At 38.5% G+C, this 26,654-nt stretch overlaps 1 protein-coding gene across 4 annotated transcripts in view; it reads right to left on the reverse strand.

Moving 5' to 3' along the window:
* Positions 1-26,654, reverse strand: part of CTNND2 (catenin delta 2) — a 645,610-nt gene that overhangs the window by 281,898 nt on the left and 337,058 nt on the right. For all 4 annotated transcript variants that reach the window (XM_061449215.1, XM_061449216.1, XM_061449218.1 and 1 more), the window contains 2 exons: positions 19,773-19,807; positions 19,163-19,279 (listed from right to left, as the gene is read on the reverse strand). In XM_061449215.1, the coding sequence (XP_061305199.1) occupies positions 19,163-19,279; positions 19,773-19,807 (152 nt within the window). The remainder of the gene's footprint in view (positions 1-19,162; positions 19,280-19,772; positions 19,808-26,654) is intronic.

The raw sequence follows: 26,654 nt of genomic DNA on the forward strand, positions 1-26,654 counted from the left end.
GTTGTTCTGCATGGGAAATGCTAACTTGTCCCTCCCTGGGCTCTCAGCACATTAGATCTATTCATTACTGCCATTCTGTCCTGTACACACAGTGATGTAATACTTTGGTGCCTATAGGGATGGATGGCACCCTTTAAAATATTAATAGCTCCTCTCATTGTGTGGGACTCACCCTGATGTGAGTGAATCTTTGATGACTGTTTTGTCAGCTTATCTTCCCCATCACAGCACTGTGTGCCAGAAGAGCCAAGTGCAGTGAGCTTAAACTGGGGCTGCCAGACTGAACAGCATGTCAGGAGCACTAACAGTGACACCTTCCACAGTTACTTAGTTGTTCCGTGAAACTAAAGCATGTTCTAATGTACACTGGGTTCATTTTCCAGTGATTAAGCTTATGATATACCCACAGTAATTCCCCAATTTTTGCTCCAAGAGCATGTATCAGACAAGGAAAGGTTCTTCCTGCACCACACTGTTGCATGATTTAGACCTCTAACAAACACTTTTAATTGTGAACTCGTTCTGTCTCCATACATGAAAAGCCACAATAAAGAATACCCACCTAATCCTTCCCTAGCCTTTACTTCTAATTTTCAATAAACTAGCTTACTCTTCCATGGTGTCCAGAACTAGTAAGTGAAAAAGAAGAGGAGACAAAAGAAATGCCTTGGCCATTTCATGAGTTGCAAAGAACTCTACCTTCAACCCAACAGCTATCTTCTATAACATATTCAGTGGCTCTACAGGAATGACAGGTTCATCTTCTGGTTAGCACTAACAAGCTCATGAGAGCATAGAAGGTGACACAAACCTTAAGGAATGTGAAATGATTATGCTGATTTTGCTCCTACAGAACATGTGAAAAGTTCAGTTTTAAAAAACACCCACAATGGCACAATTCCAATGAATTTTACCAGAAATAACTCCCAGTACATTTCTGATACAAAGGCCAAATTTTATGACCTTAAAGTCTTTGCTATGAGGATGTACAGCTGGTCCAAAAAGATCCCACTTAGAAAATGTGCAAACAACATGCCCCCAGAAATTAATATGGAGAGCATTTCTATCCCTAGCCTGTTTCTCAGAAACGGTAGAATCATTATAACTGATATTTTCCAAAACCCAACCTGAACCGTTCCTATTACAAACAAATCATAGTAGGCTATGTAAAGTGGAAGTGTTCTTTCTAAATGTAGACTGGGGTTATGACACTGTTTTACATATCAACACAATTTATGCTGCAAAGTCAATTGCATTCATCAGAATTTCCTGAATACAGGACAAATTCAGAAAGTTCTGCTCCTTGTATTTCCCTCACAAGTACAGAAGGAGACAGGGCTCCATGTATGCTGTGAGGGTATTAAAAATGTATCACATGCACAGTAGAGTTGAATTTAATCCTGCATGGGTGCTTATAAATCCAAGATTCCATTCCCTGACTCTGCAAATAAGACTGACTAAGCATTTTCCGTTTAACCGGTTTTGTTGCAAATTTTGCCTTTAATGAAAGAAATATTTTCACAGTTGTTTGTTTTTGTTTTTTTTTTTAAGAGCATAAAGAAAAAACTTGCTTAGTTTATAAATGCATTTGCAGGCTTTATTTTAATATTTTGGATTTTGAATTTTTACTGAGTATTTGCCTGTGATCAAGGGAGGGTTAAATTCAGAAAATTCACAAGAGAATAACTGTCCCAGGAAGGGCAAAAGTAGCATCAAGAAAGCAATTTTTGTGCATGGAAGTGTTTGTACTCATTCTGAAATTATGCTGTGACATTTCTAAAGCTTAAATAATGATTAAACTATCACATGCTATGAACTCAATATGTTTAAATTTTCAACTGCATCTGGCCTTCAAGTGTTCGTTTCATATTACTATTGGCTCACTAGGGATTTGCATAGCCAGCTAGAATCACAGACATGGGTTCCCTGCACCACTGAGCCCAAACACTTCCATGCACTTTCAGAAACTTACCCAAAGCGTTGAAAAATATTTTCAGTAAAAAGTTTGGAGCACATGGTTTAGGTTCACTAGCTACTGTATAGCGGTTTTCATTTTGCACCTTTACAAGCAGTAATACATACATTTCAATAAGTACTAAGTCATCTGAGACAGTGAGATAGATATTTAATTTTAAAGAAGTCTGCATCTGTCAAGCAAATGTGGAATAGAGTTGTGGATGCTCACCTGTAAATAACTAAGTCTAAACCAAGTGTACAAACTACAAGATACATTGAGATCAGTCAGCGTGATCGTGAAAACACACAAGTTCTTTTTCAGAATGCAGGGACTACAAGCAGTCCTGTCTTGTCTGATGGGGAAAAGATGGATAGCTTTTCTCATTAACGTTTTTGAGATTTCAATCTGAAGGAGCGACCAAAGCTTCTGAGGAGCTTGCAGCTCACCCAGAAGAGAAGTGGTTTGTTTTTGTACCTCTGTATGGTGACAGCTCTTGAAAACAAATTACTGTTTCTTCCTGGCAAAAATTTAAACTCTGTTGTGTTGGTATAAGAAGGTGTCCGTGAAACTATTTTTCATTTGTTTTCAGCAGTGTTAAGGCAGCTGGAGATATTCTACTTTAAGTTAGGCACTGGGCATCGCTAGAACAATTCAGTCTTATTTATTTCCGTAATTCAATATAACTAACTACAAATCTTTAATTTAAAATAAGCTTAAAAACAAACACTTCCAGCTTCATAAGGTTTAGTTTAGCAGATACTGAATTATGGATAGTACCAAAATTTCACTGATTCAGTCAGTGCCACTTTCCTCCTGTATAAAAATAAACAGCACAGATGTGAGTGTGAATTAAGTCAGAGCTTCCATACTGCAAGAGACACCATTGTGAACTAACTTCAGAAGATGGAGCAAGGTATAGTAATTAACTCTTTGTCTCCAGTTTGGTGGTCACGTACTTCAGAAAATACCTTGCTCTTCCTCTTTACCTGGAGCAGAGCAGTATGCAAAGCTTCCCATCTTCCTCACCTTGGCTGCTGTAACCAGTAAGCTCAGTAAGGAGCTCAAAGGAGAGGGAGAGCGTGTGCATCTTGCTAGGGACACAGACAAAGTGCCCTTAAGCTGGGGAAAGCTGCTGGACCACACAGAAAACCAGGCAAAAACAGCACAGAAAAGGATGAAGGACATGCCCACATCATGAAGGCATCCCAGAATGCAACCTCAGAGGTGATGGAGAGCAGAGGACTTCTCTAGGACTCGGAAGTAGGAAACAGGAGGTTTCTTTGCAGTGTGGAGACCCAGGTGCTGGCAGGCATGGCAGACTTTCAGGAAAAGAGTCACCCATTCACACAGTGAAGGGAGGAGGCAGGCTTCTTGCAGAAGCTCTTTTAATTAGTTTATATTACCTACCCCTCTTACTGGCAGTTATGTTGGCTATTATATAGCTACTGTTTTTCTCTTTCAAAAGCCCAATAGTTTAATAGATCTGAAGCACCTGAGAGTACCTGGCACACTTCAAGTAAAGCAGGCGAGAGGTGCAGATGCAGTGCAGGATTTGGCCCTACCCTGAGTCCTACCACTAAAGAGAGCAGCACTGAATCTCATGTTTGCTACCTTCCTGCCATACTGCATTCGACAAAATAAGCGTAGTCTGGCATTATGCTGAACAGGCTGATTCATGGCATTTCGTATGTTGCATATGGCAATAAATGTATACTGGTGAGTTACAGGCTCCATCACGAGGCATACCAGAAGCAGAACTCCCATGGCATCTATCTGCTTCTGTCAAGGGGGGAATCAGGGAAACTGGAGGCAAAGGTGGCAGAATGAGCTCCAGCACATGCAGCTGGGGCTATTTCTGTGAGCAATGGGGCATTGCTGGCAGGAATTTTTCATGGACCACTGTTTTTCTTTCTGGATAACAATATAATGTGCATGCTGCAGTAAGGTGCGGTGCTATTTAAAAACCAAACCAAGGAAGTGAGTAGTCTTAAATGATGAGATTATTATTAATTCAAGGACAACACAGTTACAGTTGATTACGGGAAACCAAAGTGACACAAAGAATCCAGGTTACTATTAGCATCCACAGCTGGCTCAAAAAGAGAGAAAAAAATGAATTTAATTGAAACATTTGTCCTCATGTTTTCAAGAGCAGTATTTTCTTTGGAAATAAAATCCTTTGCCTTTTGTTGTTTCTGCTCTCCTCAAACACCAGGTCCTCTTCCTTCTTCCATCATTCAGAGTAAAAAAAATCCAAACCCAAATGACCCAAGCAAAAAAAAAAAAGATAAAAGAAAAAAGAATTACAACCTAAAACTTTAATTGTGATTTAAAAAAAAAACAACACAAATTATTCTTCAACAGCAAGTGTTTGCAGGCAAAAATAGTTTATATGGCGGTTTCGGAACAGCAGAATTCTTCTCAGTACCGGCATGTACTGTTCTAGTTCTATCAGTGCTTGATTAGGCAACAAAAACATTATACTTCTTATGCAAGAAGTGACAAGATATTACAGACCAGTAAGTAAAGAAAAAAGAAAAAAGAAGAACAGTGGTAATGCAACAGTAAAGATTTCACCGGTATTTTACCAGATTTCTCTATTTAGATTGTGCCTTAGATTTCCTTTTTTCAAACTACATTTTGCAGCATACTTAAAAGAAGTTTACCATTGTGTGAAAAAGTGTATTTTGCTTTTAAATAATACCCTGTTCCTCGGCATTAAAAAATATATTCCCTTCTGTAACTGACTTTATGCCTATATTTCATCAAACAATCAAACATATGCATGGAAGAATGGCCCAAAAAGTCCATGTTTGTATGCTTAGAAACTGTCAATGGCTAAGGCTACTATATTCAACTCCATTGGAATATGCTTGCTTATTTCAGTAGCAGTCAAATCAGTTTTTAAGATATTAAGTGTATTAAAATGATGTGTGCTGACAGAGAAAATGTACCAACAGAATGTATAGCAGAAAATCAATGTTTAGCAAAAATGATGCAGGTAAAGGAGTGGCTATATTGTTAGAAACGTTTAGCAGGCCAACTGCATCAGCACCACTGCTCCAAATTTTAAAAGCATGTTTTTTTTTCAGCTAGTCCTCCATTGACAACAAGGGATTCTAAACTCCATTGCTAAACTCCAAGAGTGCAGCATGTAGGTTTTGTTTCCTCACTCGCTTGGAAGCAAATCCCAAAAGAAGCTGGATGCTCAGCTGCACACTACGATCCACAACTCCGGGCTGAGTGATGCCCAAATTAAGCAGAGAAAGGACTACATTTAAGAAAACAGAAGGAAGCAAGAAAGAAAGACCAGGGTGCGTCAGCACAGTGCTGAATTTCATTTCAATGAATTCCAGTTCTTGTTCCAGTCATTCATGCTGACTGAAGCTTCAGTGAGAGATTACAGAAATGGGTATCAGAACCAACAGCAGTTGAAAAGGCAGGGAACTTGTTTGGGAATCAGAGCTGGCAAGTCATCATATGTTTTCTTCCCTTCCTCCAGAGGGTAGGGCCTTGTCTAGCTCAAGCAGCAGAACTGTATCCCATAGCGATCATAAGCAAAAGAGTATTCCATGTAAGAAATTCAGTAGGAACCTGGGCTCTAAGGAGCTTACCAGTGTCAGAAGTTAAGCAGTTTTCTAATGTGCCGAGCGACTGTCAGGCACCCTTCTTATACTGATCAGAGATGGGGGACAAGAAGCACATCCTATTAAGTTTTGCTATTTGTAATACTACTAGATCATGAGTGAGGATTTAAAAACAAACACAGTATCTGAAGTCTGTTAAGATTTAAGTACCATCAGTATTTGTGATATTTTTACTTACAGGAAAGCCAGTTAAGGTAGTAGGAATCTGTGGATCAACTCCATTACAAACTCGGGGAACTTTATATTTTTTCTATCATATACTGTAGCACCATTGCTGGGTCACAAAGCTAAACAGAAGATGTATATGGGACTCTTGTAAAGGAGGAACTCACAAAAAGAAACCAAAGAAATTGTTCCCTGCAGAGAGATCAATGACAGCCTATCCCTAGTGTCCACCAGTCAAACATCTGAAAAGCAACTCCCATTTACTAATCCTCAGACTACAGTATCTCAGGGAATACTTCACAAAGTGTAGCCTCACAGCATGGAACATTTCAAGATGATACTATAGCAATAGCATTGTCAATCTTCAAGACAAACAAAAAAAAGCTGACTTACGAAACAGGACTAATATATTACATTACAGAGCAGAACTTATCGTGGAACAAGTATTCAGTAATACACTGTCTGCTAGTTGTTCAATTATAAAATAATTATCATATAATGAAAGTTACGTACAGTACTATATTATTACAAGATAAGGGCATGATTACTTCAGTATTCTAAATCTATGCAATAATTGCTTCTGAATTGGCTAAAATAACTACACTGCAAGCTACAGAAATGTACACCTGGTCAGTCCCCATGAGCTAATTGCATGCTCGTTACTTAGTTTTTGCTGTGAAGTTCACAACAAAAATACCATGCAAGTGAAAGGAGAAGGATTTTTTTCTCTCATTAAGATTTAAAGTCAGTTGGCTTACTGGGACACATTTCCTTTTTCAAGTAAGTAGTAAAGTGTAGCACTACTATTGTGTTATACATTTCCATTTGGTCAGTCATTTATTGGGATGCCATTTCTAATTGACAAAGGAAATAGACCAAAACATGCTCGAATGAACATTTAATTAGCTCCCATACCAATTATAAACAATACTTCACTCACCTTCGATCAACTGACAGAAGTAGTAATGATAAATTATAGAGTAAGTGTAAATAAAGTGGTTTTAATTAGTGTAATTAATCACTTCACACATCTTCAACCTGCTTTTGCTCATTTGGGTAACAACTGAAACACCAGCAAAACTCCTTTAATGTCCTTTAAACATTCATTTATACAGTTAATAGGTTGAGGTGCCTCACATCCCAGCAAGGGGAACCATCTCTTAACTGTTAGTATATGCCTAATTAAGAGTTTCAAATACCAAAAAGTCATCACTTATTGTCTCCTCTGCCTTTGAGGTCATTTAGTTTCAATGTGAAATATTCATTCCTACTCCACAACCTATTATTTTTGCTAGGTCATTTAAGTGTGCATACTCATAGTAAGTAGTTGCTAACTGGCCCTAAAGCTGGGTTTTATTTGTTGCCCACTTGTGCAAAGGAATGGATGATTAAAAAAGATGTAATAAAAGAAAAGATTATGTCAGGCATCTGTAAAGTGGTCACACAATTTCTGAGCTTTAAACTGTATTTGGGATGCTGGGGAATCCTAGAACTAGACTGAAATAAGTAAGAACAACAAAACCAGGGATAGCTCTTGGTGTCCTTCCACAGTATTTGACAGTAAACAAGAGGGGATGATAAAGATGGACCTGTTCCTAGTGATAGCAAATTCTCTGGCCTCTTACCAGTATATTCTGTTTTCCAAGTCCTGCTCACAGAATTAAGATGCATATCCGACTTGGACCAGGAGTAACCTTTCCCTCCAAATTAGAAGGGTAAGGAAGATTTGTTTGTCTCTTTGGTTTAAGCTGCTTGCTTACGTTGCTGTATGGCTTAATTTTGTGGTCATCAGAAACATTCCTTGAAGAAACTCCCTCTTGATGAAATTACTTAGGATGACTTTGGAAAGTGAAGGACTTGACTGAGGGGAAAGAAAGCCCTGCAAGTGCCTCAGAGGGTGGCAAGGAACAGCCACCTTCCCACTTAAGTACAGAGGTCTCTCCTCTTGTCCTCAGTTTCCAGTCTCTGGGAAAGCGCAAGAAGTGCAGCTGGAAGCATTGGAGACAGGGGACTATTGTGAGTGAAAACCCTGGGAACTAGATGAGAGATCTTTGTAGCTATCATAAAAATAAGATTTCTTATTTACAGGAAGAAAAAGGAAATACTAAACCAAGGCAAAAACTAAGATCTGCAGATCTTAATTTTGGCAAAAATTGCTAATCTTGGCAGCTACAACTGGTCAAACAGATTCTCTAGGGAAAGAAGGAGTTTCAAGCCAACTGTTAGTCAAATAGGACAAGTGGGAATGGCTTAAACTGAAAGCAGGTAGATTTAGATTAGATACAAAGAAGAAATTCTTCACTCTATGAGGGTGGTGAGGCACTGGCACAGGTCGCCCAGAGAAGTTGTGGCTGCCCCATCCCTGGCAGTGTTCAAGGCCAGGTTGGATGGGGCTTTGAGCAACCTGGTCTAGGGGAAAGTGTCCGTGCCTATGGCAGGGGGGTTGGAACTATATGAGCTTTAAGGTCCCTTCCAACACAAACTTTTCTGTGATTCTGTGATATCAAACAGAATATAACAAGTAGCTATAATGTAACAATGGTAATAAGCATTGCCCCCATTCTCCCTTCAAATCAAGGACCAGCACTAGGAAAGTATTTCAAGATCTATCTTCTAGCATATATTAAATATATCACTACCTTCATTTAACAAGAAAAACATGCTAAGCCTACAATATAACAAAGGTATTCTATACCCTAGTAGTAAATAAAGCTCAGAAAAATGTGTGGGGTTAACGTGCATACGTAAAATGAAGAAATGCATGATAATAATTTATCTGCTAAATCACAAACAGCTCTCTTTTAGGAAACAAACACATCTCTTTAGATGAGAGGCAGCAATTCTTAAATGAGTACACTGAAAACAAACTTGTTTTACAAAAAAAAGGAAGTAATTTATATGCAATACCATCCTCTACCATCATTAAGAGGGCTATGTTCTACCTACAAGTACAGAAAAGGGCTTTCATGTTGCTACAGAACCTATTCTTAAGTACTGAAAAATAGGATTTGGTGGAATGTATTCAGAAATGTAGAAAAATTTCATTTTCATTCAAGAATTCTCTAAATTATAAATACGCCCTGAGAGTAAATGGGTCTTTTTTGATTACTTAAAGTGTTTGTTTTTATTGATGGTCATATTGAAATCCCAGAATCAGGGGCAGTGGGGGTAGCACCAATGTCTAATTCAGATAGGACAGGTTTCCAACCTACTGAGTAACACTAATGAAGTGCCTCCAAATAAGAGGGATCCCTGTGCAATTAAACTAGGACTACAGAATGGCAAACGCAATCTCTCAGTGTTTGGGAAAATCGTGCTGCAAAATTTCGGCACTCATAAAATATTGCCAGGTGGTTAAAATTCACCACCTGTGCACCTGTGAGGGACAGGAAGAAAACCAGAGAGAATAAGTAGGTCTTCAGTAGCTGAGCTTAATAAGGAAATATTTATCATGAAAGAATTTCTTTAGGGATAGATAACTTTTATGGCAAAAAATTTGCAGGCAGGATATTATAAAGATAATAGAATTTCCAGCGAGTTTACATAAGAGTCTTCTGGAAATTTGGAAATGTGTTGCAAATATGAAATACTAGAAGACTCATGGAACAAAATAACATAGCAAAGCCTAAGCAATCCTGACATAATAGGGTAGCTTCAGGGTTACTTACTCAGATAGTATATGTTTTGCTTTCTATACCATACCACACATAGCATTACGCCAGGTGTATGAAATGTAATACAGCCAGATCTTCTTTCATAAGCAACAGTTGGTAAAGTTTGCCAGTAGGAAAAAACTGGGAGTTCCTTTACTAATGAAATTACTGAAGATGCTAGAGAACAAGACCTAAAGACATGCACTGAGCAAGAATAGGCTGATACATATTTATGCTCAGAACACAGAAGTTGCCTTCCCTTTTTTTTTGTTTTCTTTTTTTTTTTTTTTTAACAGATAAAGCTATCCTAAATTTAGATTAAAGACTAGGATAACCTACTACTGCAATTTTTTAAATGACCCCAATATTAAACAACTTATTTTGAAGAAGATTAATCTTATTCTATGAAATTGCTTGCTAAACTCCACAGATATCGAAATCAGATAGTCTCTGAAAGAGATAATTTATCATTGGCCATTAGGATGATGTACTTTGTAGGAGCAATAGAGAGAAACAACAAAGGAACAAAATGGGCAGTAGGATCATAACTAAATTACATTTCTGCACTATGGAGGATACAAAGAGGAAAAAGGATATCCTCTGGCCTTTCATCCAGGGATATCTAAGGATGATTTGGAGCTCTTTTGGCAGTAAAATTTCTGTTGGCACTTGTTAGACCTCCATGAGAAGATCCTGCCAAAAAAAAGCCAAATCCCTCATCAGCGGCCTAAGGTAGATGCAAAGTGAATTATATGTAGAATATAAATCACTTATTTCCACAAATGGCATGCTTTGCTGATGGTGACAGTGTTACTTCTGTGAACTCTGCAGGTGGCACACAATACCTGGAGTGGCAGAATCAGAGAACACTTCACTGTAGCAGAAGTTTGCTCCTTTGAAAGGACCAGACTATGGAACCACAAGAGAACAGCACCTGAACTGGGTTTCAGGATGGGATAAAGTACATTTCTGAATGTGACCACAAGAAGAAAGTGCATGCAGGAGGAGGCACTGTGCGCAACGACACAGACACCAAGCTCCAACTCAGAAGAAAATTCAGGAAACCCTGAATTTTGGCATAAATGTTATTTTTACATTTGTGTTTTTGTTATCAACCTCCCATTTTCCAGAGAATAATTATATTTAAAATGGAGTGTATGCTTTTCTACAGAAAAAAAAAAAAAAAACCCCACAAAGGAAATAAAGAACATATTTTACAATAATAAATCCTAATTTTTTTGAACTATTTTATATCTTTGAACACCAACTGTGAATGTCAAGTGTTCCTAGTCACCCTCTGTGCCTAGCACATCCTAAAAACTGCTACCAATAGCATTAAACTAATATGTTCCCTTTTTATTTCTGGGAAGTAAAATCAGATGGCTATAGACATCACACAAACATGACTCACATGGAAGCTGAATGCATTATCAGAAATCAAAAAACCAGAGAGATCTCTTCTGATAACCTAAATTAAATTCTTGAAAAATAGCAGCTGCAATTAAAAAAACACCTACTAGCTTCTGAAGGTAGTTTTATATGAAGCGTATAAAACTATTCAGAGATATATGGATCTAATACAGAAAGAATCAGGAGATCTATTATGCTATTATGTTGTTCTATGAACTTAACTACTAGCACAAAACAGGTTTCCTCTTCTCGTGCAAAGGGGAACTCCATTTTTTCCTGACCTTTGACAGGCTTACATATTTTCTGTCCACAAAAGAAAATGTCTGTTTGGTCTCTGAGGTGAGCCAGTTCAGAATGTGTTTAGCACTGCCTCAGGAGTCAATTAAGAAGTAAGTCAAAAAGGCTGAAATTTTATGACAGTCTTTTTCATCTGCCAAAACCTCCCCTGCCATAAACCAGAAAGTACAACCTTTTGCTTTCTCTTTTCTGTATCCATGAATGTGCACTACTCTCTACTCTCATGGTGAACTCAGAATATGTATTTCTCCATTTATAAGGCCAGAATGGAAAAAAAAAAAAAAATGGGGTCAACTCCTTATTCTGCATTATCACAGAAGTCACAAAAATCCTACTTTATTGAGAGAGAGCTATGTAAACTGCATGTACAACAAAAGAAATCAACCCCAAACCAATACCTGCCAAAATTTTCAGTTCCATATACATCATTTTACACAGGCTAACAAGCCAATTACCTCTTTTTCAAGGCTGCATCTACATGCTGCTTATGCTTACAAGCTGGCATCAGCAGATCCCAGAACGATGCAGCTCTTGGCACTTCTGACTGTGCTCAGCGCGCGAGCGCTGGCTGGCATGCCACTAAGGCACAAGTAGGGTGAGTGGTTTATCAGACTGCCTGAGGATGTGGGTGAATTTGTTTCCTGGCCCGTACTACAGACACAATATTTACTGATGTTCTTTTGCCTGGTAGGTTTAGATGCCAAAAGCCTTTCTTTGTTCTGCTCCTACAAATGCTACTGTAAGTCACTGTCATTTTCTAATGAGTTTCAGTAACTTCTTCCTGTGGTGGATACGGGAACACCTGTCTGGTTGCCTGTGCAGGATCTGTGTTTGCCACAGGCTAAGCGATACATGCTGATCATTACCTCCTTTCCACCTTTGATGTTGTTATTAATTGTTCCTGTTTTCCTGGTCTTGACTCCCTCCTCCATATATGTTTTACTTGCTATTACTGCTCCTGTGTTCATTTGATATTGGTTTTGTACACATTTTGTACAACCGTAATAATTATAGATCATAAGGGGTTGTTTTCTTTGGGCAAGGATTTTAAGACCATTGCACAGCATAAAATGAAACCAGGTACCAAAATTGGATTCATCTCAGGACAAGCAAGCTTAGAGATATGAAGTAGTAAAATTATATCAGCATGGACTTTATACACCATAGAATCACAGAATGGTTTGGCTTGGAAGGGACCTAAAAGATCATCTAGTTCCAACCCCCTGCCATGGCTGGGCACACCTTCCACTAGACCAGGTTGCTCAAAGCCCTGTCCAACCTGGCCTTGAACACTGACAGGGATGGTGCAGCCACAGCTTCTCTGGGCAGCCTGTGCTAGTGCCTCACCCATTACCTCACCACCCTCACAGTGAAGAACTTCTTCCTCATATCTAATCTAAATCTAGCCCCTTTTAGTTCAAATCCATTCCTCTTTGTCCTATCACTACTTGCTCTTATAAAAACCCCCACAGTTCAGCATGTAGACATAACCAGAAATAAGGGAACTCCAAGAAACACGTTGCAGGTGACAGCACATTAATCAGCCTACAGGCTGCTGTACACAAATGGAGGGAAATTAGAAATTACTTAGTTGCAGTATTGCCATAGTTATCTCTGGACTCCCAACACGACACACCAATAAGCACTGTGTTAGGTAAGCTTGTAGATAGGTAAGCATGTAAAAAGTAATGACAGCAAGGCCACATTTACACAGAAAATTTGTTTTGATCTTGTTTTTTTCTTTGTTTTGGTGGTTTTGCCCTATCCTCTGAGGATGAATCTTCATGTGTTTGGGTCAAGACACTGAGGCTTTATTTTACAATCTGTGAGAACAGAAAAGGTAAAGGAACTGGAAAAGGAAAAGATGGAATTGAAACATGAAGGGAAGTAACAGACATAAGGATATGGTAAGCAGTAATGGGTAGTTTTGGGAAAGACGGGACAGCAAGAAAAGGTGAGAGATCACAGGAAAGGAGAGGGCTTGGGAGAGCTACTAATATGGTGTGAGAGTCTCTGGCTGGAGATTCCTTCCTAAGGAGAAGAAACTGCAAGAGGCAGCCTGGAGCAGTTTAGGTCCAACAGTAAGGGCATGTAATGGACTATCACGTTTTGAACAGTATTTCTGCCAGTGGCTTGCAGTGCTGCCTCCTTAAAAAGCCTATAAACCCCCCAGTCACCCTACTAATCTACAGAAAGGCTACAGAAGAATTGAGGCAATTGAACCCTGTGCCACACCGGAGGAACCAGGGAAAGCAAGGGCTACTTCCCTGAACAGTGATGGTTCCTTCAGCCTTCATGAGACCTCCTGCTTGTAAACAACCACACAGAAACTCGAAGACAGGCAGCGAACCAAACCAGAATGAGATCATTTGCACCTGACTCACAGTCCCTAACACTGTATTGGAGAAACTCACACCGGACCATGGCTGGTGAAGCAGATAGCAAAGCCTGCAGCGGATCCTGGTGAGAGCCCATACTGTGGCTCCACTCCTAAGTTTGACTCTTCTGCAGTGGTCTCCTGCCTGCATAAGAATAAAGACTGAAAGGAGAACTTCACTCAGGCTCTTGAAGTAAGAATACTGACATGAATTTAATAGGATGTGATATGTCAGCCAGAGAAATGTGCCTGCTTTACCTGGCCCTTACCATCCTGGTAACACTAGTAAGAGCAGAAGTGATGGAGTTTTGAATGACAATGTTTGAGCCACATCTTTTCATCTGATGCTATTCCCAATAGCTTTGAACTCTGCCTCTGACAGAGGATGAAAATAATAAAGTCCAAGTTCAGGATGCTCAGCACTGATGGAGCTGATGCGAGCTCACAGCTGGCTGTGAGCACTGATGCTAAGATGTAAGAGCTGGCTTTCAGATCAGCACTAGAGCCTGTTTCATACTATCAAATCTTAATGTCTTAGTGATCTACAGAAACTTTTAATGGTCAGCTATTTTGTAAAGACATTAATTTCCTGCTGAGGAGTGCCCCTTGAAGTAGGTCTCAGTGTTTGCTACAAGCCAGTGGCTGTTACAGTGTTAAATGCCATGATAATTATTTCATGCTCACATGTAAAGTGACTAGGGCCAGAAAGGGGAGGTGGATAAAGCAAACAACATCTTATCAACACTGCTCAGAAATCTAAGTATTTAACAACTACTTTGAAAGACTGAATTTTACCCACAGTTGAGACAGCTTTTGTATGTCTTTCTTTGTGAGAATATACAACAAATAACTGTAAGACCACCATTTAACAAAAGGTGCCCACCTTTCAGATTCACTGCATTACAAATTGAGCAAAGACAAATTTGAGACCCCAAAGTTTTGAAGCCAAAATTTTGAAAAGGCTTGTATTAGAAGATATGGGTGGAATAAGGTGAGGCATCAAAAATGCCCAACCATAAATATTTATCCTGAATATATTACAATACTGATGGAAGTTTTATCAATAAATCTAAATCTCCTCAGACCCTATGCTCTGAACGATTTATCTGGAGTTAAGGACTGTTGAGTCAGAAAACTACTAGGTCTGCATTAATGAAGCAAAAAGAAAGGTGGTGTGACCTGTGTTACTCACTTCTGCCACTCCTGCTCCAGAGACTCAAATTCTAAAATGAAAGAAGGGTACACACACTTGCTAGGTATTTTTCAGGCCTGCAATGTACTCAGAGAGCACATGATTTTATTAGTGTGTATGTTTACCAGGAGAACCCATGAGAACACCTCTTTTGTGTGCACAAAGAATGACTCAGCTGGATTGCCCTGGCTCTCAAAGCAGATAATGAAATGGAAATAACTTCATCTATCAACAAATTGTGAGGTCCACTGATGCCAAATTTCATCTCATTGAGCATGTCAGCCATCTGACAGGTGGCAATTTCACAAAGCAAGAGCTATGGGATGGAAAACACACAAATACACATCCTTTTACACATTCATTGTGTAAATAGTGCCTTTTTGTTTCAATCCATTTTCAGTATCTATGAATAAAGCAGCTGATAAAGGATGAAAATCATAAAGGTTGAACAAGGAGTGCTCTTTCAAACTGGGACATCTGCTTTCACACTGAGTAAGAAGGATTTCTCTTGTAAAAAACTGCTGAAACAAAACTGAATTAAAATAATAAGAGCTTAGCCCATTTTTTCTTCTTTTTTTTTTTTAGCCTCAGAATTATACAGGTTATTTAAGTGAAAACCACATCTATCTAATACAACAGCTATATATAATTTCATATGATAAAATAATCTGTTGTTGTAGCATCAGTTATTCTTTAGAGGAAAAAAAATCTAAATGGTATTACTACCCGTGCTGCACTCTGGGTGAACAGTTTCAAGTGACTAAAAGAGTTAATATATTGTTGGACTGAGTACTCAGTGGTAAGCCATGCATTTTCTTCCCCAGAAGGTCTGAGACATCCCTAACTGTCTGCATTTCTGTCAACATTTAGCCTCTGTGAAGTGCACTCTGAAATGGCATCGGCCAAGAAGGCAGTGTTATTTAATTTACAGTGTACTTATTTCCTTATCAGTGTGCTGAATTCTGTAATTAATCCTGAGCACCAGGGCAACAGGCTCACAGACAGAAAAACAAATATATTCATAAAATTTGGGGGGGGGGGGGGGGAAATGCCTGGAGTACTGGCAATAGCAGGTGGAAAAAACTGCAATTCCAGTAAAAACCTCTTATTTTAAAATTGAAGTGTGAAATATAGATTTTTAAATATAGCAGACAATTGGAAGGTTGATCCAAGAGGCTTTCTGATCCATGTCAACAAGAACTCTGTGGCTGCAGTCTTTGGTATAGATTTAGAGAGAAAAGAAGGAGGGTTGCTACACGAACTGATCAAGCAAGTTAAAAATAGGGAAAAATTCCATTTCAGTTAGAAACTTAAACACCAAAACCTCCATAAATCTATCCCATAATCCTTTTAAGACCAGTCTTATGCTCATTTTGTGAAGACTAAAGCAAAGGAAATAGCATGGAAGATTTAAGTATAGATACCATAAATTAAAATTAGAGACTTCTGGATCAGGAGACATTTGAGCCTGTGGTTTAAGTTAGGAAGAAAGTGCCAATGGATTTGCTCAGTAATCTCGGCAGTCCATCTAACCCTCATTTTGCTAACACCATGACAGAGAGAGTAACTGTTGCCTGTCTCCACTGCTGTAGCCTGTAAGGATTCGAAGTAGTCTGTAAGGATTCCATGAGCTTCAACTAATTATCTCAGAAAGAGTTCTGATCTAGTACCATGGCAGTCCTCTGATATGACATGCTAATGACCCACAGGGAACTAGTAGGAGGGAAAAGAAATACAGGACCACATTGTTATTGTTCCACGTTTATCTCGCCCTTGCACTACACATCTGTAAAATGCAAATTTAAAACACTGGCCGAAAAAGGTAGGTTGGTCCTTAACGATTGCTCAGAGGCCTCCAGTTTCTCTGCCATAGCGGATGGACATCAGGGGGCCTCAGGCATCAGACCTTTCTCAATTATTTGCAGGCCAGACTCTGACCTTATCAAGCCTTAATGAAAAACGTCCTCAGCAATCACCCTTATTCACTCAGGCAGTTGTATATCTGTGTTTACTCTCCTTCTTTCCATGAAGCTTTCTACCTTTTCAATTGTTCTTACATGAAATGGGAGGGGGGAGGGGGGGAAGAAGAAAACAAAACAAAGGAGGTGTACTCACTAGGTAGCAAAAGGAATGAATCTGAAGTAGTTGTGTGATTTTGAGACAGTGGTGCAGTGATAGGAAATACCTGGTTGGGACAGAAGAAAGAGATGGGAACAGTGCAGGAGTTTCCCTCAGACGGGTATAACCTTGTCCCAGGGTCAGCGCAACCACAGAAAACTTGTATGAGAGCATGCAGTAGTTATAAATCTGCCCATCTTTGATAATAATTACTTTAAAACCAGTGATCGCTCTGCTTGCATTCCATCAAATAAAAGCTTCATATGTTTGGGTTTTTTAGTTGCTGATTCACACTCAGAAAAGATAATTAGTGAGCATCTCCATTAGCAATACAGAACCCCTCCTGTGTAAGCCCCTTGCATGTGACTTCTCCCATTAGCCATTTTTTCATGGCTTTTATTTGCTACTAAAGGAACAGCACATGTGAAGTGATGTTTGGGATTTACAGTATTATAACAGCTGCCTGTATGTGACGACTTTTTAAAACTAATTCTGAGAAAATCAGAGTGCATGAAACCAAATTGTAAAGATCCTGACTACAGACACACTAATCCTCTACAAAGATTAAAACATTCAGAAAAGAAGCTGTGGTCACATCTCCAGGCAGGCTTTCTTAATGATGATTTATAAAAAATCGTCCTTAACTAGACTAGAGCTGCCATGGAAGGCCAGAAATGCTCTCCTCAGTCAGCCTTGTTACTTAAAATACAGCTATGCAGTCAAACCCAGAAGTAAACATAACTAAAACAGTAAAGTCAGGAGCTCAGAAATTAGGAAATCCCAGATAAAGTTGCCCTTTCTGAATCATTGGTCTTGCCCGCCTTCCTTGTCTTATGGGTGGTGCACACAACACAAAACTATTCAGTTTGGTAGTTGCCTCATTTTTAACCACATGACCTCAAGCGTTCACTGAAAAATGTCCAATACAAAGTAAAAAAAGAAACAAAACAAAACCCCACCCTGCTGGATTAGTCTGTGACAATGTTTACTTCAAATGCATCACAAGTACAAATAATGATTTTTAGAATACCTGTAAAGTGAGATGTTTATATAGATCTTATTTCATATTTGGAGATTAAAGGATTTAAGACAGAAAGTCTCCATGAAATACAAATATGGCATGTAAGACACTTCACAGTGAGTTTTAAAATTCCTTTTATACCAAGCTTCGTCCATTTCAGACTGTGCTTCCAGTGTCCACTTACAGCTCTTTGTTCTCAGCACACCTGTGAACTAACTAGGAACACCTAAGTATTAGTGGAAGGTACCTTCAGTGATTTCACAAGCTTAACATCAGAACTTTAGGATAAGAAAGAAGGACACAATTAAATTTTAAGTGCCAAGCTGAACTGTTGAGTATGCGATATTTTTTTTTCATTTAGCGTGTGTGTTCTACTCATTGCTTAGAGAAGTCAGAAGTGCTCCAGATGAAATGAGATGTAGAGGAATACTAGAGAAAATTGAAAAGCCAAAGTAGTGTCGGGAACTGTATCACAAATGAAGTAAAAGAGAGTATATATCGTGGCAGAAGACTGAGGAAAAAACAAGGAAAATAGGGAAATAACCTGCTTTTTCAGTATCGAGTGCTACATCTGGTAACAGACCTGTTAACCTATTGGAAAACTTTGTCTCGGTGTGACTCATGTTTGTAGACATCTGTTCTACAAATACACGGGGTGACATGTCTCTCATTCACTTTTGCTGTTGTTTAGCCTTGACACACTTCCCCAGTGGTTGGTCCTAGCAGAGGATCTATCCACTCCCTCCACAATTCTGCAAACAGAATGCCTGTTAAATGACCACTGAGACAACCTTTGAGAAAAAAAAAATCACCTTCAGCTTGCTTGCTACCACTGCCATTCTCTGCAACATCTTTAAAAGCTCACTTAACTGTTTTTGTCTGTGTATCTACTTGAAAATTTTAGTCTTAAGGAGTACCAGCTATCTGGCCAAAGTACTTATAAAAGAGACATCAGAATTATGCACAGCCCTACACTACTTCACAAGTTACTTTTATAGTGGAGATGATGAAGTCTTGTGATATGATCTTATAGTATAGTACAGCAATACTGCAATTACCAAATATTTTCCTTAAAATATATTCCACGTTTAGTTTGTTGTTTGTTTTTTTTGCCCCACAAACTAGCAGTGAGAGTCTCTTCACTATAAACAAAGCCAAATATTAACCTGCAAAGGCAAGGAGGCAATTTGCCTGCTCACAACTACATTGTCTTTAGCCTGCATCAGAAATAATAAAAACACTATAAGACATGCATTCAGTTTTAAAGCATGCAATGTTACAAATATGTCTGGAAAACGTGGAAAACCACATTTCTAGCAACTTACTTTCACTGGCTGAATAGTCCTGTGGATCAAGTATCCCTGATTCCTGCAGTGATCTAATACAGGAGTCCACCAGCTCCAGACCAGTGGTGAGCTCATCTTCTATATCCTTCTGACCATCTGTAATAAAATGAGCAACATAAGAATGTATACAAGAAGGCAAAGGGTAAAACCAGCTAAATGTGACTAAGCCTTCACAGCTGATGAAGAAAATGCTAACACACCAAGATCACATATTAAGAGGAGGCTGGCCGTATTGAAAAGTATGCCACCCTTTGAAAGCTAGCCTTAGATTAATAAAAGCAAAATGAGAAAGTTCATGCCAGATCTTAAAAAAAAGTGAGAGGGACATGTTTAGCAATGCCCCTCACAAAACTCTACATTTTGAGAGCGTTCTCAAAGAGAACACAGTGTGCTTTTTGTCAACCCTAAAAACTTTTGCCAGATTCCACCAGTTTTGAAGTAGGGTTTTCACACACTAGCAATGAAAAAAAAAAAAAACAACCCAACAAATTGCATAAATAAATGTTGTTTTCCCCTCTGTCTTCTTCAGGAAATACGATCATTCTGAGAGAGGATATATGCAGCACATATATGTAGATAAGTACATTACCTTGTGTTTGCCAGTGAAACTGCTCTTCCGTTGAACTGAAAAGAGGGAGAAAAGTGTTATTTTCTTATGAAATGATTCAGTAATGTGCCATCAAAATTCAGCTGTAAATCTATTCTGAAGGAACTGATCTAAGGATAAATGAACTGACTTAAGGATAAATAAGAAAACATATCAAGGATTGTTTTACATATTTTTAAGTGAATGACTTGCACAGCATTCATTCAGCAGGAGGGAAGCATCTTCACTTCTTAATTAAGTAATTCCAAATACACATATAGTAACTGCCCTTAGTCTTGATATACAAATTATACTATTCCAAAGCAAAAACATTTTGCAACTTTTTTTGATCCTCCTATTTGTCGGATTTTTTATTTTTATAGAGAAAGTTATAAACTGCTTTCTCAAGTGAACATTACATGTGCTTTCTAAAAGAAATTACAAGTATGGCTCTTGGTTCTACTGATCATTATGTGCATTTTTATACTATCCAAATGTGCAGCTAAGTTAATTCAATTGGCCTACACAAGAGAGTAAATTTAGATGTGTTTGTGCTTCTAAGTACAAGCACTTAAGCAATGGAAGGTCTTAATTTTAAAATAATGAACATGCACTCTAGAGGATGGGTTAGGTAGGGTGTTTTTTTTTCTATAAAATGAACTCTATAGTCAAATAAATGATAAAATGAATGATCTATTCAATTAGGCAATGAGTACACTTTCCTCCAAGGCATGATCTGTTTATGCTTCAATACAGGTCCTCATGCCAAGAATACAAAAAGGATTGAAGTTACTCAGTGATATAATAGCCATTCTTTTGATAACAGTAAACTGATTTATTATAGTCATAATTAAAACATTTTTCTGTACATTTTTACAAGATATTTGTACAGGAGAACAAAATGATCTGTTGCATCCATTGGTGTAAATAAATAAAGACAGTAATTAACTTTTCAAACAATAAATTTATTTCTCTCTGACATTGAGAATGTTCTTTTTACTGAGCAAAAGGATTTTAAATCTTGAATTATTTTCCCTTTTCCCAAGACATGCTGGATCTCTTATGAATATGTGAGTATAGCTCCTAGTATCTATGCTCTTAACAAGAATAACAAATGAAATTATTTCTTCATATTATTCTCTCTTTACAGGAAAAGAACTTGGGTTAATCATTTATCAGGTTTGATAGTATTAAAAAAAGTGTACTTGCCTAATTTACATGGAAATACTTCTAAAAGGACAACTTTCAATTTCTAATTGGCATCTAAAATGTTAATCTGACAAATTCAAGTCTATACATGACCATCAGTTTCCAAATATCTACCATCTGTGCTTTATATTGACTCACTGTGGTGAGATTTCATAGATGAAGAAGCTAGCCTTTGAATGAGACAATCAAAACGCTTGCATTCAAGTCCTCTGAAGTTAATAATATGGAAGACAAACATAGCCAGTGTTGTCTGGCAAATAATAATGGCAAAGTACTAAACTGGAAGATATTACTGTAATATAAATAACCTTTTCAAATGGAGCCCTAGTGGGTGGTGACTAGGGATAGTGGCTCTTTTTGGAAAGTTACTTTTTCTAATTTGAAATTCCTTTTGCCTGATTTTCAGAGTCGCTGAACAACTGCAGCTTCTGCTGACACAGTGGGACTTGAGAGCAATCTTCCTTTCTGGAATTTGCATCATTCATAATAAGCAATGTATTACTTTACACTACACGGTCCTTCTTCTAGTATCCAGAATTCTATGTGATAGATACCACTTCAAAAGACGGAAAAAAGTAATATCTCAGGTGGCATTCTTGCTGCCAGAATGATATACTGAACATTGCTGGCAAGAACATGCTGATGTAGAAGACTGTGCCACCTGATCCACATCAGCAAGAAAAGAAAATCAATTCTGTGCAAAGGGTAAATTATCATTTTCAGGAATTCCAGCTTAGCCCTTTTTAAGCAGCAAGTTTGTATAAAATGTAGAAGTTATTATTAACTAGTGGCTTATTAATGATCCCTGATATAACTACTCTGGCTTCCATAGAAACATTTTAATGTATTCACCTTAAGAAATCCTAAATAGGAAGGTCTAAAGAAGGTTTGCAATAAATTTTGATCATATTTTGGCTTTTCCAGTTTTAGTCTGGCTTCTCCTCACAACTACTGTAATAAATACTATATTTTTTATAGTCAGGGTAACAGATTCACCAATTTTTTTTTTTTTCCTAATGCAATCTTCTCATTCAAGCTACGGAATATGGAACAGGCTACCAAGGGAACTGGTGGAGTCACCATCCCTGGAGGTATTTAAAATATGTGTAGATGCAGTGCTTCGGGATATGCTCTAGTGGTGGACTTGGTAATGCTGGGTTAACATCTCAACTTCATGATCTTTAGGGTCTTTTCCAACCTAAATGATTATATGATTCTATATTAAAGTGTATTTATCCCTACAAGGATATGAATACATTCTGGTATGAAGAGCGTGCCGTTTCCCTAGTTAAATTAATGCTCTTTAACTTCTGAATAGTCCAGTATAGTTGCACATGACAATTGCCATTTCTTGGTTACAAACTCATGCCCTAGTTTTGCAGACAAACAAGTAAAGGGTTTCCTTGGAAAAATCTTATTAGAATTTGTCAGTTTAAACTTAGATAACCTGCTTTTTTTTTTTTCTTTTTAATCTTTTTTTCTTTTTAATCTTAGCCTTTTTTTTTTTCCTTTTTTTTTTTTCAAATGAGCTTTTCCCCATTTGTCCTGAAAATGATTCCTGATTGAAGCAACCTGACATGTCTGTGCAGTGAGCCTTTGGGCTGTCACACAACTGTGCCAAATCTGCTTGAGTAAATAAAAAGTACTTTTCGTGCTTTTCTTTTAGGTGTTTTCCAGCTTCACAAGAGACAGCAGTACAACTGACTGTATACCCACATCAAACAGATGAAAAAAAAAAAAACAAAAACTAGAATCATAGAATTGACTAGGTTGAAAATGACCTTCAAGATCCAGCCTTTACCCCAAGACCGCCACTAAACCATATCACTGAGGGCTCCATCTACGTGGTTTTTGAACACTTCCAGAAACAGTGATTCTACCACTTCCCTGGGCAGCCTGTTCCAATTCCTGATCACCCTTTCAGTGAAGAAATCCTTCCTAATACCCAATCTAAACCTCCCCTGGTGCAGCTTGAGGCCATCACCTCTTGTCCTGTCACTTGTTACTTGGAAAAGGAGAACAACCCCACCTCACGACAACCTCCTTTCAGGTAGTCGTACAGAGTGGTAAGGTCCCCCCTGACCCTTCTCCAGGCTAAACGCCCCCACTTCCCTCAGCTGCTCCGCATCAGACTTTTTCTCCAGACCCTTCACCAGCTTTGTTGCCCTTCTCTGGTCTCGCTCCAGCACCTCAGTGTCTCTCTTGTAGTGAGTAGCCCAGAACTGAACACAGGATTCGAGGTGCGGCCTCACCAGTGCTGCGTGCAGGGAGATGATCACTGCCCTGGCCCTGCTGGCTGTGCTATTTCTGATACAGGCCAGGATGCTGTTGGCCTTCTTGGCCGCCTGGGCACAAGCTGGCTCACGTTCAGCAGCTGTCAGTCAGCACCCCTGGTCCTTTTCTGCCGAGCAGCTTTCGAGCCACTCGTTGCTTGGGCTGTTGTGACCTAAGTGCAGCACCCGGTACTTTGCCTTGTTGAACCTCATACCACTGGCTACGGCCCATCAATCCAGCCTGTCCAGATCCCTCTGGAGAGCCTTCGTATCCTTCAGCAGGTCAACACTCCCAGCCAACTTGGGGGCAACTGAAAATTTACCAAGGGTGTGAACACCTAATGATTCACTTCCAAAGCATGTGCTGGGGAGCAGCAAGGGCACCTTGGACTCAGGTGAACTCCAAGAAGTCAGGAGTGTGCCCAAAAGCCCTGGCAGCAGAGACAACAGCGGGGCAAAGGCAACTTACATCTAACTCCCGCCCGATGCACACATTTTGCACACTACCTGGTCACAGCGGTACTTGCAGAATTGCTTGGGTTTAGACATTACATGCTCTAATGTGAGGCCTGACTCCCTTCAGATTAATGCCTTTTGATAGATTCTGAAGCATCTTGTGCAAGAAAGAGGCTCACCACACTGTACACACATAGTACCGTATGTACTATGCAGCCTATGGAAATTCTTTTTTCTTAGCCTGTGCACCGACGTACATCAGTGCAAATGCATACTGGGCCATGATTTGGCTATTCAAGTCCTATGTCTTACCACTCCTTGGAAGAACACCATAGCAAAAAAACTCAGCTCTTGATAGGAAGGGATATAGTCCTTTAATTATCCAACAAGTGTTTGTCTGTCTCTTCTTTGTGTGAAGTCATTCATCTTACAGTTGTCACTCATTTTTTTAGAAAGTGCTATAGCTATCTGCTACACAAAAATATTTCTTCTGTTTTCTAAAACAATTCATGAAATTATATCTAACACTACTATAGAACAACTATGAAAGGATTTTTATAAGGAGTTGTATCAGCACACAATCTTTTCAATTATTTCTGCAATGGAGCCACACAAACATCACTATGTATAATTACAGGCAGAAACTGTCTCACTGATTTCTAAATTGTTATTCTGGTTGTAGAAGGTGGACTAAAAAAGATTCAGAAGTATTCCACAAAAAGCAAAGAGTTTGAGAAACTAATACTGCATCTACAGCAAAGGAGAAGCAGATTTTAAATCAGTGGTACACTTCAGGTTATCTGCAAAACAGTATGCAGTCTTTAGTATCGACTATCGGGGGAAAAAAAGCCAAACCAAAATCCTAAGAATAAATTTTACACTAAATAATCCCATGAACACATAGCAACCGCTCAATAAATATACAGAAGACCACCCCCAAGTGCAAGTTTTTTTGTTGCCCAATTTAAAATTAAATGCCTGTACATGTGACACAATAACGTCTCTGAAATATTTAATCAGACTCTATTAGCCAGCTGTGGTATCAACTTGGCTACTATATCAACAAGTCCTTTTGATGTTCCAACAAACCTAATGGGATCACCTATAATGATCTTGGATAATGTAATCAAACAAATCAACAAATCAAATAAACAGTACCGCCACAAATCCAAATATATTTTACCAGTGGCTGCTCTTTTGTACCCTATGAATTTCAGACTGACCTTTTAAATTTTTACAAAGTTGTCCTTAGCTGTAGATGCCAGAAAACCATTCAAGTAGTTAATTCCTACCTGTATTGGAAAGGCCTTGCTACAAGTCCCTACAGGGAAAAATAATTATCTATTATTTTTCTCACACAAATTATTGTTATCCCCTAAGTTTTACAAAATCAATAGCAGAACTTTGTGGCTGTGCTATGAATTTTTTGTACATCTTTCCAGTGATGCACGGAAATATTCATAGCCAGGTTTTCAGAAAGGTCTGAAAATAAATGCTTTCTTCTGCATTTAATACTTGCAGGAGTTAGCAGACCTAAGTTTCCTTTAAAAGCAACTTTTTAACTGTTCCAGTTCTATTTATATCCATTTTTTTTCTATACTGATTGTGCTTAATAATAATTGCTCTATTTCTTCTTATTTAAATGTGGTTTAAAGTTCAGTGTGCTACACTGCTAAGGGTGGTATTTAAGTACAGAGCAGCAGAGAAAGCCAGAAGCAGTTTTGCATTCCACACAGAATGCTGCTTAGGTGCTTGCAAAGCGGGCAGCAAAGACTGCTATTTAATGGAGAGAGCATACCTAATACAGTCTGTTTCCCTGTGGTTTTTGACCATCACTCCTGAAATGGCCGAGTATCAATTATACCAATTTTTACTGAATTCATTTCACATACACCAACTCTCCACAAACATTTTACCGAGCTTTTGATTGAACTTAGCCGTCTAGAAACAAAACACGCGCTACTTAGCCTGCAGTATCAGTTTCAGTTCAGCAGATAGCTACTTGTGTAACAGTGAAGACAGAATCCTTTCCCAGTGGAAACCTGTGAAGCTCTGATGTTCCAAGGAAAAGAATTTGCAGGAAAACACATAATGCAAATAAAATACTAGTTATATTTTATTTAACTTTAAACTTGGAAGCAATGACAGTACAAGGGAAAAAAGTATTGTGACAGGACTATTCTCACGCTTCCCTGGTGTCCGTTTTCTGGCCCTTATGTATCCCACACAGGATACTGGGTTAGCTAGACCTTAACTCCAAACCAGTACTGCCATACTTTTAGTCTTATTTAGAGAAGCTAAAATCAAATCAAATTACTTAATTTTGAAATTTACCTAAATTAATTAAGAAAACGATGAGGGTTTACAAGGATGATGGCTGGATTTCTGCTAACGTAATGTCTGTTCTTCTGTCTGCTTCAAAACTATCTTCATTTGAGAAAGGAGCTCACTTCCAAAACTGAAGGAAGAATAAACATAGAACACTTTAGGTTGGAATGACCTCTGGGTATCTATCAGTCTAGTCCCTACTTAAGCTGGACTAACTTCAAAGTTACGTCCTGGACACAATGCTGTAGCAAGGCATGCAGGAGAATCCCTCAGTATTTTGCTGTTCAGAACTTGTTTAGTTAATTTTCATTCATTGAGAGAGAAAATAAAAGCTGATGAAAGATAAAGTTAGAGCTGTTTGGGAAGTTTAGGTAAGACAACTGAAGTCTTACAAGGGAGCAAAACTGGCTTTTATAAAGTAACAAGACTAAATGACCAGAGAAGAAGAAACAAGGGTGGGACAACAACAAACAGGTTCAAACTGCTGATCGAATTTTTTGATGGAATTTTTAAAAAAGTACTAAAACATCATGGAAGCAGCCACCCCCATCCAATTAGAGAGGAGGTGGCAAAACCATGCTGCTCTTAGAAGGCTGTTTGATAAATTTATTAGAAAGAC

This window comes from Pezoporus flaviventris, unplaced genomic scaffold (assembly GCF_033815535.1).
Source record: "Pezoporus flaviventris isolate CSIRO_AGI_PZ_B2104156 unplaced genomic scaffold, CSIRO_AGI_Pfla_v1 ptg000007l, whole genome shotgun sequence".
In the NCBI taxonomy this organism is placed as follows: Eukaryota; Metazoa; Chordata; class Aves; order Psittaciformes; family Psittacidae; genus Pezoporus; species Pezoporus flaviventris.